The following is an 18,334-nucleotide window of genomic DNA, read 5'->3' as shown; positions in this document are numbered from 1 at the left end:
TTCTTAAAGAGTCTCTTGTCATTGGACACTTTTCCCCATAGAGCTCTCTGGTAATATTAATAACAACAATAATAATGGTAATAACAATAATAATAATAGTAATTGCCATCACTATGATTATGATTATGATAATTGCTATTGTTACTACTACTAATAATATAAATAATAATAATAATAATAATAATAATTGGCATCCCTGTGATTATGAATATTAATATTGTTATTGTTAATGATAATAATCATTGTTTTGTTATTATTATTAGTAGTAGTATTCTTATTCTTATTATACATTCTTAAAGAGTCTCTTGTTATTGGGCCAAGAAGATTAAGGAGAAACCACTGTACAAAGAGGCAAATTAATTTAATGGCAATCCAAGTTTGCCAGATATAAGATGATTTGATTCTTCAAGAATCTCAAAAATGACATTCCAGAATTAGGCACCCAGCACTTTAAAAGCTCTTCCTTCCAACATTTAATATTAGAGTTAAGGGACTTTAAAGAGAAAATGGGTGGAAACTATCAATGCTCTACTGTAGGCACACTTAAGGAATTTCTTGTGCAAAAACTAGGGGCTGCGGGCATTAAATACCCATTGCATTATACATATAGATTTAAAGATAATCCTCATCTGGCTTTCATCAGATGATTAGGATGTTCCATGACAGTATCAACATTTTTCAGTTGACTTTCTAATAATCTGAAGTAGTAGAATGCTTTACTTAAGAAGGCACAGGTACTAATTAAATTCAGACTAGACACTGCGATGCGGGAGTATATCATCAGCATGTTTAATAATGACTATTCCTAGGCCAACAAATATCAGGGATATCAGAAGCTCCAAATACAATTAGTGAAACATATGGTTGAGTCCTGAGGTACTCGAAATGTCAGTGGGCAATGAGGGGCACTTTTGCCAGGTTGTAATGAGGGAATCCGAGGTGGCGTTCCTGGGGAAAAGAGCCCAAAAAAGATTGTCACACCGAGCGCCACCAGTGCTAAAGCCGGCACTGCTACGAAGTGCAGATATCTAATTCCAGATGGGCTGTCCAAATCTGGTGTTAAATAACAGCCTTGAGAACACATAGGATATATAGCAGCTGTCTCCTCCATCCCTACTGGGGTTACGTAAGTGCACCTACTAATTAGATATGCACACTGAAAATTATATTTTGACCCCTTGAGTCATATGTTTGGTTAACTGGAGAACAAGAGAACCAAGTGAATCAAACAACCAGGAAACAAAATACATTTTTAGCAAGGCAGGAAATAATACACTATTGGAAAACTGTGGAAACTGTGGAAACTGCTAATTGTTATACATGGCTGTCTAGGGCATGTTATACACAAAAAAGTAGAAGTTGAATGTATTGCTTTTACTGATCTCCTGTTTTAGAAAAATGAGAATTCATCTCTGATGAGGGAAACTGTTCCAGGATGGAGTTTTAAACAAATCATAGATAACTGCAACACCATGCGAGTAAACACCTGTAAACTGTAAACTGAGAGGAAACAAATCAAGCACTCCTCTGAATAGGACATTTGCATTTCATAGGCTCTTCTGTAAGGTATTAAGGGTGGGTTTGTTCCATCTATACAGGTGAATATGATCGCACTCAGACATCCCCAAGTAAGGTCTTCTTGTAGCTAGATGATGTCATCCTGCATTCAGTATGGCACCATACAGCACCCATATAGGATACCATACAAACACCATGTCACATAACACCGCACTCCATGGGGTAGAGGGAGTAGAATCATGCTACACTCCTGACCAGCAGAGTCTTTTGTTCTGCATGTGACTTTTATCTCTATAGATGTGGCAGACTATTTTCGATGTTTAGAGCGGTCCTATTCAAGGGGGCAGGGTTTAGCTCAGTGATTCGAAACTAGTACAATCTGATAAAACACCTAATCCTCTAACCAAAATTAAAATGTGAATCCAAACCTATAGTAATTATCGTTTCCTTCGGCCAACATTAAGTCAAAGTTCCTGTGTCCACTTTTTATAAAGCCACTGCTAAACTAGTGGTTGGTGACCAGTTTCAGCTCCATCAAGGTTCCAATTCTACACTTGCTGGTGCTGAATATGAACTTAGTAACTACTATAACCATCCTTAGGGCACCACACGTTAGAGGACCATATCCCAGAAACAGTTTTACATTGTTCGGAGCAAGCAAAGAACATGAAGCACCCACTTAATCATGTGGTTACCACAAAAATTGAGTAGTGTAGTGGTTCAAAGCTAAAGTCCTAACCAACCTCTAATCAGTCATATGTAGTATAATAATAGTCTAAACATTTCTGTAATCTTCAGCTAAAGGACACACCCAAAGAATGTGGAATGACAGAGAAAATCCTAGACATGTAGGTCGCATATAATGGAGGTTTGGCCGTGGATGGGGATTTGGGGGAAGGCCTGTCCAAAGACTGTGCCCTGCGGCCAACCCCTCGCTGTGCACATCCAATGCAGGGCCAGCTTTAGGGTGGTGCAACTTGTGTCACAGCACTGGGGGCCGACCATGTGTTATGGGTTTAAAAGTACCTGCTGCAAAATTCTTTGTGTGCCCAGCAATTTTCAGGCAACAATAAAAAGGTCAAGATAAGTCTTGTGATTCTATTACCTGCTGGAGAGAGGTCGGAGTTTTGTCTAGTTGCAGATTTGACTTGTCATAAAGTAGCACGGAGAGTTAATAATCCTGCAGCAAAGCATGTGTATCATGCAGAACACAATTTGTTTATTATATAGATAACTCAGTGGGTTACTGCTTTTGTCACAGAGATGCTTTTGTTACATGCAGTTCAAATGTTACAATGCTGATATAGCACAATGAGCTACGAACTGTCATCAAAGAGCTGCATGCAAACTGTAAAGTATATGTGACAACATTATGTTTTGTCCCTATCTTTCATTTTCCTAATGCTGTTATAAAGAACATTCTTTTTAGTAAAGCCAACACCAACCGCTGTGTCACGTTTTAAATCCTGAGTTTGTGATTCTCCACACCAAGCACTCTCAAAGTATACTGCCTACCAGTATGGATGAAATGTGACCTCTACACCTTGTAGTGCTCTTTGACTTACGTTACAATTCCTATACATTGATTTACACATGTATGAATCATTGTCTCTGTATACTGTGTGTGAAATAAAGTGCTCTGACACCCTACACTGGTATGAGTGGTCAGAGCACCAATAAAGATTGTCGCACTGGACACCACCAGTGCTAAAGCTATCCGTGATCCAAAGGCTGTGCACAGCGAGGAGTGTGCCCTCTGAAGGGGGTGGTCATATGCAGCAGGGAAATGGGAATAGGTCCTGGCCAGAGGACAGACCCTGTGGCTAACGTCCACTGTCCATGGCCTACATCGGAGAACAGCAGGTGCTTGGTCACCCAAGGAGGGGTGTGGAGCAGAGCTTTCAGCCACAAGGCCATGTACAGTAGGAGAGTTAGTTGAATATGATAAAAAAGACAGAAATTCACTAAATACCGAAGGTTAAAGTGAGGTTATAGTTAGGTGTTGAAAATAGAAAAAACTTTTTTTTCCAACCAATCACTGAAATTCACTAGTTATAGTTTACTAAGCTAACTGTAGCTTGTCATGTTCTGCTTATCACTTCAAATATCACATCACTCATGACATGTTACATAACATCATTCATGTAATCACTGATGACCTCTCAAATACTACTCATGCTTTCTAGTCCTTCTCACTTCACTCTGCTCTCAAATTGATTGCTTCCTTTCTATTCCTGTGTTTGTCCTTCCCAGGACAGTTTTGGACTCACAGTGTTTTGATTGGGTGATGTATCCTTCCACCGGTGACATCGAACCTTACATGCTCCTCTTCCTCCTCCATTCCCCTTCCTTATTAACCCCCAATAGATACCCCAAATAGAGCCCCAGACCTCAGCATGATTGGTGGGTGGCCCTCCTAAAATGGGCTTAACCATTCAAAGTTGCCCACCATTGTGTGCGAGTTCGCACTCATGCATGACAGGCAGTGCTTAATTTGTAAATAAAAAGGTGACGGTGCCCAAAGCCCTCCTCTTAAACATGCGGCTGCTGCAACTAAATTGGTGAACATGGAATACTGAGGAGGCGTAATCCTGAAACCTTTGTTGGGCCTCGTCAATCCATATAAAGCCACTCGCTGCCCCTTCAACTCACTCTTGCAGCTTTCTAATTTCTCCCTTTGTGACGCTTTTTCGTTTTTTCCCCTTCCTCCGTTTTTCCCATATGTGTCTTTTGCTCGCAGCAAACGCTTGAGGCAGAAGAATACGCCCGGCCCTCAAAAATAAGTGCCAGTGCTCAGCACCGGAAACAACAAGCACAAATTAAGTACTGATGACAGCCATTATTCAATGCATTTTTTTATAACTTAAGAAATCCCATTCAAAAATAGTCACTGTAGATGCATGCACAATCACAGCAGCGATTGTTCAATTTATTTTTGTGCATTAATATCTTATACACTAAAAGATGTCCTCCTTAGATGCATGCAGATCCGCAGTGGACACCTTTCAATTACTTTTCTTATACTTTAGGAAACTTCATTCAAAGGTGGCTGTCATGGAGGTAAGCACAACTGTGGTGGCCATTCTTGAATGGAATTTCTTAAAACGTAGGAAAATAATTCAAAAGGAGCAGACCCCGATGCATGCCCATTCCTGGTAGCTAGTTCAAATGAGAATAAAAAACAAGCACTAACAAAGCCAATAGGTTTCACGGGCAAAACACCAATGCTTGTTTTTTTTTCCTTTGCAAAATGGTCCGACCACCCTTCTTGCTGGTAGAGATATCCTACAGCATAAAGATAGTGCTTCATTCTACCCAGTTATAGAAACATTTGTAATATAATTTTTAGATATATTATATATTGTTTTGAACGGGTGATTACTCCTCGGCCATTGACTATCTTGGTAGGCACTGCTTCTAAACAGCTCTAGTTTTAGGCAATTGTCAATTTCTGTTTGTTCAAATGCTCACTGCTGGATCACTGATTACTACACCATGGAAGTCTGACACTGCCATAATTTAAATGAAAACGTTTATCTAGAAAAGGATTGTGCATTAAGAAACACATAAACCCATTTCTGAATGTGTAACTGGCTTGATTTACTTTAATTGCATAAGTCTGTGAATATGCCATTAAGTGTTGTAAGAGTTCAAGTTTATATTTCTATAATCGCATAATCAAGAGTGTAATTAGCCTTTGCCTTGAGTTAATCAACAATTACATTAGGTACAGTAAAAATATTGCCGCGCATTTGTTTGATAGATGAACTTCTTCATATGTATAAATATGGTTTATTATTTTTGTATGGAACGCAAAAAAATATTAAGGTTAAAATAATTGTGGAGGGAGGGGTGTGTGGACCTAGGAGTGACAACCATGAATGTAAAAAAGATAAAACTACATCTGAGAAAATAATGGGAGAGTTACAATTAGGCCCAGAAAACAAATTCTCATTTTCTTTTTAGTTTCTGTGATAGGTTACAATAGGGAACCTTTGATTTAAGATTGCACTACTGAATATTGAGAATAGGAATACTGTGATACCATATTAAAATAAAATATTGATGGACAAAATATAGGAAGGTAAGCACATTTAGACAAAATATAGATTTATTAGATCTTAACTCCACATCTACCTTGAAGATATATCTATATTGTCAAGGAACATATATGTGGGGTTAAGTAAAGAAATTCTATAAATACTTACCTTTCAATATTTTGCCCCTTTTAATATTGTCCATGATATTAAGGTCATACAATGTTCCCCACTCAATATCAAGGGTGCACACCTTATTTTGAGGCTAATTTTCTCTGTTATGGGTAAGAGCATGAAGAGGAATAGTTAATGAAAAGTTGATAAATTGAAACTCTGGACCAACCTGCAAGCCTAGGTGGAACAGAAGCGAGACAGTGGCCTGAGATTATTGAAAAACTGCGTTCAGGTCGAAGGTCTCATTGAGACTTTCAAGAGTGGCAAGAAAGACAAAGAAAGCCAAGATAATAATGTATGAGACTAAAATGAACGAACTTGGATAGTTTCTGTGGAAATGCTAGTTTAACGCTTGGATGGATAACTTGGTAAAAACAGATTTACGTGTTGCCCACCAGTCCAGACAATACTTGAGCCCTAAAAGTGATATTTGCCTTGGTCAACCACTAACTCTGATTGAGACATACTATACCTAAGACACCAAGGAAGAAACAAACTGTGAGCCTGATATCCATTAAGTAAGGTTAGTTGTGTGAGCAAGGGGATTTTAGTGTTAAGCCCAGACGCCCCGCCCAGGGTTTTGAATGGTGTAAATGTAGACAAGTGGTACAACCATGTGGAATCTAAGCAAATCTTGTAGAATTATATGGGTGAATGAAGAAGAAAATGAAGCTATTGAATTTGGGTACATGACGAACAGACTGAACAGTAGTCAGTCCCAGAGCTTAGTCTGTGTAGTGCTTAGTCTGTGCAGGCGGCTGTATGTGGTTATGTGGTGGGCACCACCACGAATTTGTGGGACCCAGGCTTATTTTTTATCATCACACTTTGGCCCAGAGTAGGAAAGAGAAAAGCTACGCAGGAGAAATCAGGAAGAAGCAAAAGATAAGAAAATACTGACAAAAGAAGAAGGACAGAATGAAAATAACTGGGAAGCAGGATAAGACAGGAAGTGCATTGGGGAAGAAAAACTAGGCAGCCTTGCTTACTGGCAGCCTTGGCATTAGTCAGCACCAGCGACAGTCACCTAAAAAAAACTTTTGGTCCTGCACTTTATTTTTTATGATGCCTTCTTAATGCAGACGGTCCACTTTGTTTCACTGGTGGGGAAGTTTTCGTTGGAATAGTCAAATACACCATAGGACATCTATTAACGTGCTCAACTGCAACCACCCTTCTCTGACATCATCCTAGCTCACCTTTCTCTCCAGTATTTCCTCTCATCCCTATGTTTCCTGGTGGTCCCTTTTCTCCTGGCTCTCCTGCCGCTCCTTTGAAGCCTGGAACACAACGTGGGAGGGAAAGTAGGGATTAGTGATTTTTGAGAAAAACTTGAACAAGAATTTATAATAATTGTTATATTTCTGAATCATTTAGTGATGGCCACCCCATCACTGCAGAACTTAAACTGAGGCTCATTATTTTCCATGCTAACAACAGATGCTGCCGTGATTCAATTAAAGTTTTTTTCTCCAATCACTTAATACTGGATGTGTAGGTTAGAATTTGCAAAGAAGACCCAGGTAAGTTCATTTCCAGCATAGAATTAGCCAGAACACACTTCATTCCCAACTCAAGAAATGGTCAGCCTGGACGATACACAGCAGTGTAAGTCAGAATCAGATGCATTTGTCATCTCCTGTGACCATCAGAAGAATTGTCAGTATTGGATATAAATGCAATTCTCCGAGGGCGGAGCAAGATCAGTGAATATTGTACATACAGATTATTTCCTGTTCCTATAGCAGGATCTGCCAACATCAGATACATAAGTCACTATCAGTACATGTAGCCAGATCAGATAGCATCAGATAAAAACATTAGTCTCCGTGTATGTAGCAAGATCGCCTGTAATTGGTATACAATTCATTCTCTGTAACCACTGCACGATCGGTCAATGTGAGCTACATAAGTCATCCTATGTACCCACTGCAATATTAGTGTCTTTCAGATAAACTTGCCATTCTCTGTGGGTAGACACATATTAGCTGAAATCAGATACACAAGACACTTTCTGGGGATGGATAAGGATCATCCCGTATTACATACACAAGTCATTCTCTAGCAAGCAGGATCAGTCAATATCAGATATACAAGTCACTCGCAGTGAGCAGACAGAGGGTCAGCCCGTATCAGACAAAAAGACATTCTCCGTGGATGAAGCAGGGTCAGACAGTATTGCATATAACAGATGTTCTCTACTCAGAGTAGGATCAGCTAGAACTGACTACACCAAGCTGCCTGTGTTCCCAAAAAACGTTCAACCAGTATGAGGGGCTTCTGTGTAGAATATCACCTACAGAAATATTGTGCTACAAGAATGTTGTAGGACAAATATCTACTACCAAATCATTGTGGAGACAAGTATGTATTGGTAGATTTACAATTTTTAGCACCACATCTACATTGCCTGTAGGACGGTAAACATATGTGAAGTTAAGTGGAGTAAACCTATACTTACCGATATATACTTAATTTGTCATTATTATGGTTATCATCATTTTGTTACAGTATATTTGTGACACAGTATTTAAAATTTGATATTGCAGTACCACATCACCTGTGTGACTGGGAATAGATCCTACATTGTTAGAGGCATAGGCTAGATCCTGTCACCAGGTCACTGAGAACCAGATACCAAGATCCTTCTTTGTAACTGGGTAAGGGTTTGCAAAGGGTTTGCAAATATTAGATGCACAAGCCAGTCTTACTACCTGATTCCAAAGTTAGCCAAGATCAGCTGCTCAAGTAAGATGTTATGCCAGGTGAGCACTCCACTAAGGATGCAGATATAATTGTATATGCCTATGGAAGGGTCAGTCGGAGTGAGATACCCAAGTATTTATATATGCAGGTTGATGTCAGTTATGTTCAGGTAGAGAGGCCACCTACTCCCACCCAGAGTACTCTCACCTTGGAGTAAATATAGATATGGATCTCCATTCCCCGAAGTAGGTAAGTCAAGGTCAAGGATACATTTCACTACATTGACCTTGGGCTGGGTCAATAAAGATAACTAGTACAGATCCTTCTTTTTATACAGAGAAGAAGGGCTTTTTATGAAGAGACTCACAGGTCATTTGCCATGCCGAAATCAAAATGTGCTCGGATTAAAGGTACAGGTCAATCCCATAGTGCATTCCTGGGCAGTGCCTGATTAGAGAAAACCTAGGATACTTTATATTCCCATGTCTTTCTTGTTGTCCTTATAGGAAATACAGCCATTGTCTTTCCCCATCCCTGATCTGCCCTTGGTCAAGAGAATGATGTAGATCACTCCCTATTCCGATAGATGGGATATCCTTGATTAGAGGAAATGCAGGCCCCTCTATGCCCATGGGCGTCGTATCGTCGTTATAGAGAATGTAAGCCATACCCGTTTCCCACGGATCAGCAGCACTTATCTAGAAGAGAGGGGGGACATTCTCTGTCCTTTCACTGATTTTTTCTTGTCTAAAGATGTTTTATGCATATTTTTTGATCTGTCATTAAGCTGCCCTTGCTGATAAGAAATGCAGGATACATTGTGCAAATCGATATTACAAGTCTAGAGGAATGATTCCAGGAGCACTGTTACAGTTTTCTCTTTCAGATAAATTAAGTTGGGAAAGAGCTTTACCAATCCAGCCACTCTCTTCTGGGACTCGCTCCCTGAGCATCTATGTGTTATGGCAGATCAGTAGAAGTTTTGCAAGGCCTTACAGACCTTATAAGTAAGGCCCTGAATCCTTGTTTATGCAGTAGACATGGAAGCTGTACGATGCTATCCATTAATCAATATCAAGGGAGCCCTTTGAGATAGTAGTGCACTTTGGTAATGTAATTAAAGTGTTACTATAATATTTGGTGATGACTGTTCCCATGAAAAAAGTTAGATTTAGAATTTTGGAATAGAAGAATCTGTTTTCTCACCTCTTGGTCCTTGCAGTCCTTGGAGCCCTGCTGCTCCTGGGCTTCCTTTTGCACCTCTCATGCCAGGACTTCCAGGACTACCTGTAAGGGGAATAGGAGAGTAAGACAGTCACTTAAAACATGAGAAAATAGTGGCAAGGACAATGAGAGGTATGAAGCAAAGATACGCAAATGAGAGGGTGAGGGGTGCTCTTTCAATGGAATTCCCTTAGGGCAGGGGTCTTCAAACTGGGGTGCAAGCCCCCCCCTAGGGGGGCCTCAAGTGATCCCGGGGGGGCGCCAGGCTCTGGCCAAAAGAAGCATTTCACAGATAACAGTGTTTTGTTTTAAGCAGAAACATGTTGTTGCATTTTTAAAATGGCAACAGTTCTTATCTGCAATGTTTAAATATATCTAGACATATTTAAACATTGCCATCTTTATAAAATATTTGTAAAACATTCTGAAGGGGGGCCCAGTGATTTTTATTTTTCAACTGGGGGTGCGTGGCATTAAAAAGTTTGGAGACCTCTGCCTTAGGGTGTTGAGGATGAAGGTGACGTTCTGAGATTCACTTATTAGGATGAGCTTTGGAGAAAACCTGCTGATACCAAAAGCAACTGTGTCATACATACTGTGTATAGCGAATACTGCCTGATGTCTAGGCCACGTACAGTTGTCTGTCAAAATAAGTCAAGAAATTGACTGACCGCATGTGTCAGGTGGTTATCTGTTGGCAAATCTACCACTATGCGTTCCCCAAGGTAATTCTTCAGGTGTGCTTAGAGATTTGGACCCTGGGGCTTCAATATGATCCCAGAGCCTTCTTTGCAGAGTCTTGAGTCTGATCCTACAATCAAGTGTTTTCTTACTGGGGCACTTGCTGTTGGGCTGCCTAGGTCATAGTCTGTGGTGTTTTCCTTTTAGCCGTGTAGGAAGCAGTGCTGGTTAGGTGAATCATAGGTATATTATGCCTCAGTGGGGCTGCTGATATCATATCGTACTTGAAGGTATTTTCCACCTGGGAATACCTGTGGTGTTGCTGGTACCATAAGTTCTACTGTGATTTCCTCCTGGGAGTGTGTAGCATGGTACCTGAGATGAGGTGAGGTGTTTGAATTTCTGTTTTTACGATGATGTTTGAATGCAGGGGTGCTTTTATTTTTTATATTCTTGTAATGGGGCTGATAATGTGAGTTCTCTGCAAAACCATGGGTGTTAGACAGTGGCATCCACCACAGTGTAGTTATGATTCATCTGCACTTTCCATTGGAATGACATTTGCACCAAATTAGCCTTTCCCTTAGCATAGGCATGTAAGGTTCTGTAAAAACAAATGAATGAAGTGTCAAATAAATGTATGTTCCCATTTTAGCTCCTATACAAAAGTTTGCTCACAGCTACAGGAAAACTGTTGAAAATATTTACACCAAACTTAGCATAAAAGTTTTTTCAATTTTGACAAGAAAATGTGCTTTTCATGTTTTGGTGTAGAATCGTTCAGTAGTTTTTGAAATGTTAGCGTTTGAAAAAGGTGCTAGGTGGATTTGTATGGGGTTAACACTTTTGTAAATCTTGTCATTTGAAAATCCATTGTTTGATTTGCTTATAGCTTTTGCAACATTCAACAAATGTGCATGAAATGTTGCAGACGCTTAGGGCCTGATTACGACCTTGGCGGAGGGGATTACTCTGTCACAAACGTGATGGATATACTGCCCGCCGTATTACAAATTCCATTATTTCCCATGGAACTTGTAATTTGGCGGACGGGATATCCGTCACGTTTGTGACCGAGTAATCTCCTCTGCCAAGATTGTAACTAGGCCCTAAGTATGTTGCAAAACTTTTGATAATTTGATTGATGTAGATCCACCGACAACAATGCGGAACATAGACCCCCGCATCCCCTGCAGTGCGGGGGAAGGCCCGAGCTATTGGGGCCCCCTCAGCACAGTACCGTGGCCAGAGAACTCTTGATTGAATCTGGAGGGGGCCCCCTCCATGTACTTTGCAGGGAGAGCCCTCTATTTTGAGGGTCTATTTTTACCACTGACCAACGGAAGAGGTCGCTAAAAAGGGGCAGGCATAAAAGTGGTAATTGGCTGATAACCTTGGGACTTTGTAATGAACCTACACAAAATCTGGCAGAACTTGGAAGGATTAGTTTTCTATTGGTATGGCAGGTTTTGTGAAAAGAATGGGAAAATAAAAGAGGGGGTGATAAAAGTTTAATTTGGTTATAATTTTGACATTGTTTGATGAATCTGCACCAATATGTCAGGTAGTTAGCAAGAGACACAAAGGGCCACATTTATTAAAAAGTGGCGCAGAGCAGAGCTACACCAAGATTTGCAGCGCTGCACTGCTTCACTTTAGAAATGCAGGCATGTGCTGTATTTACTAAATACAGTGCACCCCTGTGTTTCCCCCTGCGCTAAACTTAGCTGCCAACGCATGCACCCTTGCACCATAGTGCAAGGGTGTCTATGTTGAGGGGGTTGATTTTTTATGTACAGGAAGGTGTCCCTTCCTGCACATAAACAATCTACAATGGAAATTTGGCACTTCTATGTGTGCTGCAGAATGCAGCACACATAAAAGTAGCAAATCATCATTTTTGAACGATTGTTTATGTGCAGGAAATGACACCTTCCTCCACATAAACATGAATTCATGGTCTTTTGTTCTTTCTATGTGTGATGTAGAATACAGCACACATGCAAAAAGCAAAAACAAGGAGGAATAAAAGTATTCCCCCTCGTTGTGCCATGCCAACGCCACCCCTGGGGCTTAGCGCCGCCTTGCAAATGTGGCGCACTGCACAGCACCACCGGAGAGTCACAAAAATATTCAATTTGGCAGACTGCAAATTAAGCCTAGTGTAAGGCCAGGGAGATGATGCAACTAACCTTCACTGTGCATGGTCAAGGAAGATTGACTAAGGGGTGTGGCTGAAAGCTGTGCACAGTAAATAATGGGTACATGGCAGATGAATGTGGACAATATAAAAAAGCATGACATTTACTGAAAAACAGAGTTAAAGGTTAGTTATGGTTTAGTGAACACAAATCTGAAAAAACAGGAATTCTCTATTTAAGGTATGCAATGCACAGCACATACTAGGTTCATGGATGGCATGTGAAAAAAGCTTATTTACGAAAATCAAAAAAATGCGGTTGCCCTGAGTTAGGGAGTGTTTTGCACACATAACTGGAGAATTTCAGGTCTAATAAACCTCTTGGTTCACTGAACCATAAATTATTTTTAACTGTATTATTTTTCAGTAAATATATTCACTGAAAGAAAAGAGGTAAAGGTTAGTTATGGTTCATTCACGCAAACATGAAAACCCCAGAAATGTCCTGTTATTGTATGCACTGACAAACAACACACTTCATAACTCACCCCCCCCCCCCCCAAGATTTAAGAAAAGTGGTACTGCACCCACTGCAGCGCCACTTTCCTTGTGCTCTTTAGTGCCCCCTCTAACGCCACCATGTGTGCGCCATATCTAAGTGACGGTGCGCCATGACTGTAGTGAGGGAACTAGCGTCAAAATCTTTAACGCCAGTTCGGAGCTTTGCAGGATTAACGTAAAAAAAAGTTGATGCTAATCTTGCAAAGCACATTGAGGCCATTGTAAACAATGGTGTGCCTCCTTTTAATACTTGCTCTAAGCAGGCGTTAAAAGTGCCAAAAAAAAATGAGCCATTTTGTCGGCCCCCCTAACGGGAGAACACCCCCTTTGCATACATTATTCCTGGCGCAGACCTAATGTAGCGCAAAGGGTTACAAAGTGGCGCAATGGATGCATTGCTCCACTTTGTACATTTGGCACAGCACTTTTGGCTTCTTTGGGCCACATTAGCGTTAAAAAATGATGCTCATGTGGCACAAGGAGCCACTAGGAACTGTTAAATCTGCCCCGTAGTGTGCACTGTTCATTGCATACCATAACCTGCGAAGTTATGGGGGGGTTCCGATTAGTGTTCAATGAACCACAGCAAACCTTTAGCTGTGTTTTGTTAGTGCCTTTCTGAGACTTTTTCGAGGTGTAAAGTGATTTGGTAGCATAAGGCTACTGCGTCTTTCTTCGCCTTACCTGGAACTCCCTGGGCACCCTTGGCCCCTGAGACACCCTGTGTTCCCTTGCAGGAGTAGCACAGGCAGCTCCAGGGCACAGACATCGGGGTCGGACTGCTGCTTAGCACTTCCTGGCACATGGCTGCTTGGTCCAGCACACTAACCGGGGCCGTCGAAGAACTTGGCAAAGCATTTCCAACACAGACAAAGGCCAGGAGAAGCCGGACACCACCAAAGACCCACCTACGCATCATGTGATCTGCCTGCGGAAAGGAAGGAATATTTTGCATTTGCCAAGGTAAAGGTTTAATGGAATCAATTGTACAAGTTCCCACATGTATACCCTCTATATTATTCTGTACTTGTGTCGAACATAATTCTACGTATATGCAACGAAAAATCCTTTCATTAAAGAGATTAAAACAAAACAAAGAGAAGGAATTGGGGGATGATGACCCCAGGTGCAGAGAAAAAGGCGACCCAACATATACATATTTTCCTTGGATAAATGTGAAAGAATCATATTCTGCTGCGGTCACAAAGCGCTATTTAGGACACCATATTTTGTCCTAAAATATTTAGCTTCAAATACTCTGGGAACATACCGCCTTGCCACACCACAATCCATTGACCATATGGTAGCATTGGAAAAACTGTAATTGGGAGGGCCTATGCTGTGCACAATCATAAAAGGCACAACGCATTTAATAACGCTACAGAAAAACTACACAACTATTTATTTTCTTTTAAAATTATACATTAGGAGCTTTGTGTATAGCTGAATTTCAACCTCGTCCTGTCTTACATCAGCTGCATGCCTGTATTGGCAAGTCTCACCCAATAATAAACCTACACTACGATGTATCTCGAAGTGGGTTGTAGCTATGGGCTTCTCTTGGCCACACTTCCAGAAGTAGGGTAAGTACAACCACATTCTCTTTGGAATCCAGTGACATCATCGATTAGTCCACTTGTTTAACCATTAGTCACTCAACTGTTCAGGAGAAGAGTCATCTTCACACACAGCCTGGGTTTAAGTGACCACAACATCACCCCCATCACGGGAGACTTCACTTGCTCGAAGTCTTCAATGTCCTTATATGCAGAGCTACAGCAATTATGCGATTCTGCAACTGCTGTATTGTCTGCATAATTACGGTTTTAGTGCCGTTGCCACATTATTCGCCATCTGCTGCATAATTTTCAGATTTCAATAGAAATGCTTCTATCTCAAAATGATCAACAGTTATTTAAAAAAAAAAAGCACGCACACGTGGTGCTGTCTCTGGCAGGCCTTTTGCAGAGGTTATCTGACTACCTTTTAGTTAGATGGTGATTGCTGGAATTCACTGGTTGAACTCGTCGCATTGATGTGAAATATGTGTCCAGGCAGTAATAACAGGTTTTACAATTACAAAATACTGAAATAATACCCATACAGCATGTGCTCCATTATGCTGCATAATTCAAAACTCTAATTTATTCTCTAACCTTACCTAACTAATCCAAAATTAATCTCACTCCCAAAGAATCTTAGATGTAATTCATGGCATGGTTCAATTTAGGAGCACAAAACTAAAATCAGTTCATTAATTTCCACACAGGTTTTTTTTCATCTGAATGAAACAATGGATTAACCACTAACCCTGTCTTTGATGAAGTAGCATGTTACCAGCCAAACAAAATGCTGTAACACCTCTTCTGGGGTAGTATGGGCCCTATGAAAGCAATTACAATAAAATCAAACACCATGCAATATGCTTTTCTTAACTACACATATATGTAGCTATATATAAATATCTTCCGGATATATAGATGTAGAATTAGGACAAATACATTTATACTTACCTATATGTACTCACCTACACAATACTATGGTAGTCAATATTCTGGATACAATATTATTGCACTTTGACATTTTGTCTCCGATATTGTGACATATATCCATTTCCTACTTGGAATGAGGCATGACATTCAGTTGGAGTTTGCACGCCTGGCTTTCCACCTTTTGGGTTGTTTTTCCCTGACCCATTGGGCCCCATTATTAGTGGGCTGGAAAATGCTCCAGCATTCCATCCACCCCAAGTCACTAATACCATTGGAAATTTAGGAGAGCAAAATATCCTTGGTTGCATGTTTTGGGGGATTAACTTGCAGGAATCCGTGTATCAGCACCTGCCAATTTTCCACTTAGATTCACGCAGACATTTTGCATGTTTCAAACATGTGACATGTAAGGGTGAAAAGCACTGGCGTCACAGGGATCCTAGTCACCTTGTAGCCACAAGGGGTCCAGTAACTCCTGGTATCAGGCCCATCGCCTTTGCTTGGGCATCATAATGGGGCACATTGCGCCATGCTTCCTAGCGCACTGTGAAAGGGCAACTGTTGGGATATGCGGTAATAGCAGCAGAACTCCCAGTCCCGAGTGGTGCTTAAATCACGACTTGGGGCTGGTTGAAATGAGGTTCAAGATACAACTTCCAGAGTGAGAAAGGTGAGTCACTTTAGTCCAAAACAATTTAGTTCCTCTATACTATTATATAAGTTGCAGGATTGCTGGCTGTCACTTTTCAGGGGCTGCAAATATCATTTTTGCATTGCTCACGTGGAATTGCACAGGCAAGATGCAACCTATAAAATTACTAGGCTGTGTCTGAGAACTGGAACTTATCAGTATTTCAAACTACCTCTAACTTTAACCAGACCCGCCTTCACTCAGCAGTGGTAAAATGGCCATGGGACTCCAAGTCTTGCCAAGTCTTGCCATGGCAGTTGTACCAGTGTGAAGCATCCTCGACCAGAACTGATCCAAGTCCTAAGCTCCGCCATTGCAGACTCCATAAAGATCTCACTTCACCAAGATAACATGCCTTCACCTCATCCATCACACAACCATGGAACTGAGCACATGGCACTGCCACATTGGGCAACAGGCAACCCACATAGACCGTCCTCCTCCTACCAGCAAACACTGGAGAAGGTGTGGTCAAGGCCAGTCTCGAGGAGAATAAACTGTTGGAAGACGCAGACAGGATTCTAATACTACTAAAGGAGTTATATATATGTCCACAATATCAAGTGCAGAGAACATGTTGAGAAGAACCAAGATGGTGGCACGCAATAGGTCGCCTCAAACTCTATAAACAGCAGAGTTCTGTGCTCTGTTATAAAGGTGGTGGTTCACTTGACCACATGCGATCAAAAGCCTGACAATAACATTGCACCTCTACATCTGCTACATGGCAAAGTTAGTGTATAATGACTATTATTAACTCTATCTATACGATTGGAAGATAAATACAGTATAACCGGAGTTAAGAGCCCGTCTATACTTGCCTCCAAAGGTGAGTACTTAAGATTAATAACTATATACTTACCGTATGTACTTACCTTGGTGATGTAGTGGTGGGCTGTGTCACGGATGTAATTTTATTGTCGTTCAATATCGTTGACATCAATACATCAACATACAACTCTTCTAAAACCAGCATGGCATTTTGCTTCATCAGAATCTTTCATTTCGCATCTCGAAGCACGCCAGTCCCATCACCCAACAGCCCTAGTTGCTCCTCTTCTCAGATCTTACCTATGTGGGTGCAAGTGCGCAGGCTCCACTCAAGCTCACCCACAAGCCCTGCACACGACCAATCCTCTACCTTACACATATAGTACACATGCGACCTGCATACCCGCACGTCATTCACATGCCTGTGAGCAGGCTCTCCGGTCACCTCAGGATTAAGCCCGTGCACGATAGTCCTCCTGACGCGCATGCCCGAGCAGGCTTCCTCTGCTCTCTCACACATGCCAGCCAGTACATGCTTCCACCATAGGGTGACAGACTTCCCGGATTTGTCGGGACAGTCCCGGTTTTTCACCAACTGTCCTGGCAGATTTCCGAAAATGTAGTTTATGTCCTAGTTTTAAAAGCGCGTCAATAGAAAACAGTGGGTGGTGCGTTTTTATGTTTTCCAAAGCAGGGATGGCTATCAGCTTTTATAACTAAATAATTTAATTAAAATGCAATTTTTAAAGCTAGTATCATGCCTGTAACTTATGTTCTTTGTGCCTCTTCGCAACTCTATGCTGGTGAGAGCTGTCATTCTAAACACTCGGTAGAAGTAAAGTCTTAGTCTCTTTTCTATTTTTGTGAAATGTCCCGATTTTTGTCTTTAGAAATATGGGCTCCCTACTGCACGAGTCCCTTTTCTGTGCACACGCCGCGGAAGCCCCCTATCGTCATCTATTCCACAAAGAGGGAGGCCTTACCTTGCTCTTTTACCTTGCTCTTCCTTTGAGATGGGGCTGGAGAGTTTGGTCTGCCCGATCTGATGGGTATTCTTATATGCGTCCAGGTGAATACCTCCCACCACCCGGGAGTTACTCTGACTATTCAGGCTGACCCCATTCCACGGATAAAAGGGCTCCTGGCTCAACAGGCCCGCCCGAACCCCAGCGGAGTCATTGGCAGGGAAGGAGCGGTTCCTTTCATCCTAGTGCTGGGAAAAGACCGCCCAGTCAGCTTCCCTTTGTGCAGCCTGAATTCACACACAGATCACAGGCACCCCAGAAAGAAAGGCAGCACCCCACCCTTTCACAGAACTCCCCGCTCCCAGGTGACTTAT

General features: G+C 41.4%; 1 protein-coding gene across 1 annotated transcript in view; it reads right to left on the bottom strand.

The window, feature by feature from the left end:
- LOC138265755 (complement C1q and tumor necrosis factor-related protein 9A-like) overlaps positions 1-18,080 on the bottom strand; it is a 45,380-nt gene extending 27,300 nt beyond the window's left edge. Inside the window, exons 1-4 of the mRNA XM_069213764.1 lie at positions 17,992-18,080; positions 13,726-13,969; positions 9,642-9,722; positions 6,929-7,009 (exon numbers count right to left, since the gene is read on the bottom strand). Coding sequence (XP_069069865.1) covers positions 6,929-7,009; positions 9,642-9,722; positions 13,726-13,960 — 397 coding nt within the window. The 5' untranslated portion in view covers positions 13,961-13,969; positions 17,992-18,080. The remainder of the gene's footprint in view (positions 1-6,928; positions 7,010-9,641; positions 9,723-13,725; positions 13,970-17,991) is intronic.
- Between the last annotated feature and the right edge of the window lie 254 nt (positions 18,081-18,334).

Source organism: Pleurodeles waltl, chromosome 11 (genome assembly GCF_031143425.1).
Source record: "Pleurodeles waltl isolate 20211129_DDA chromosome 11, aPleWal1.hap1.20221129, whole genome shotgun sequence".
In the NCBI taxonomy this organism is placed as follows: Eukaryota; Metazoa; Chordata; class Amphibia; order Caudata; family Salamandridae; genus Pleurodeles; species Pleurodeles waltl.
This window is presented reverse-complemented; position numbering and strand designations above follow the sequence as displayed.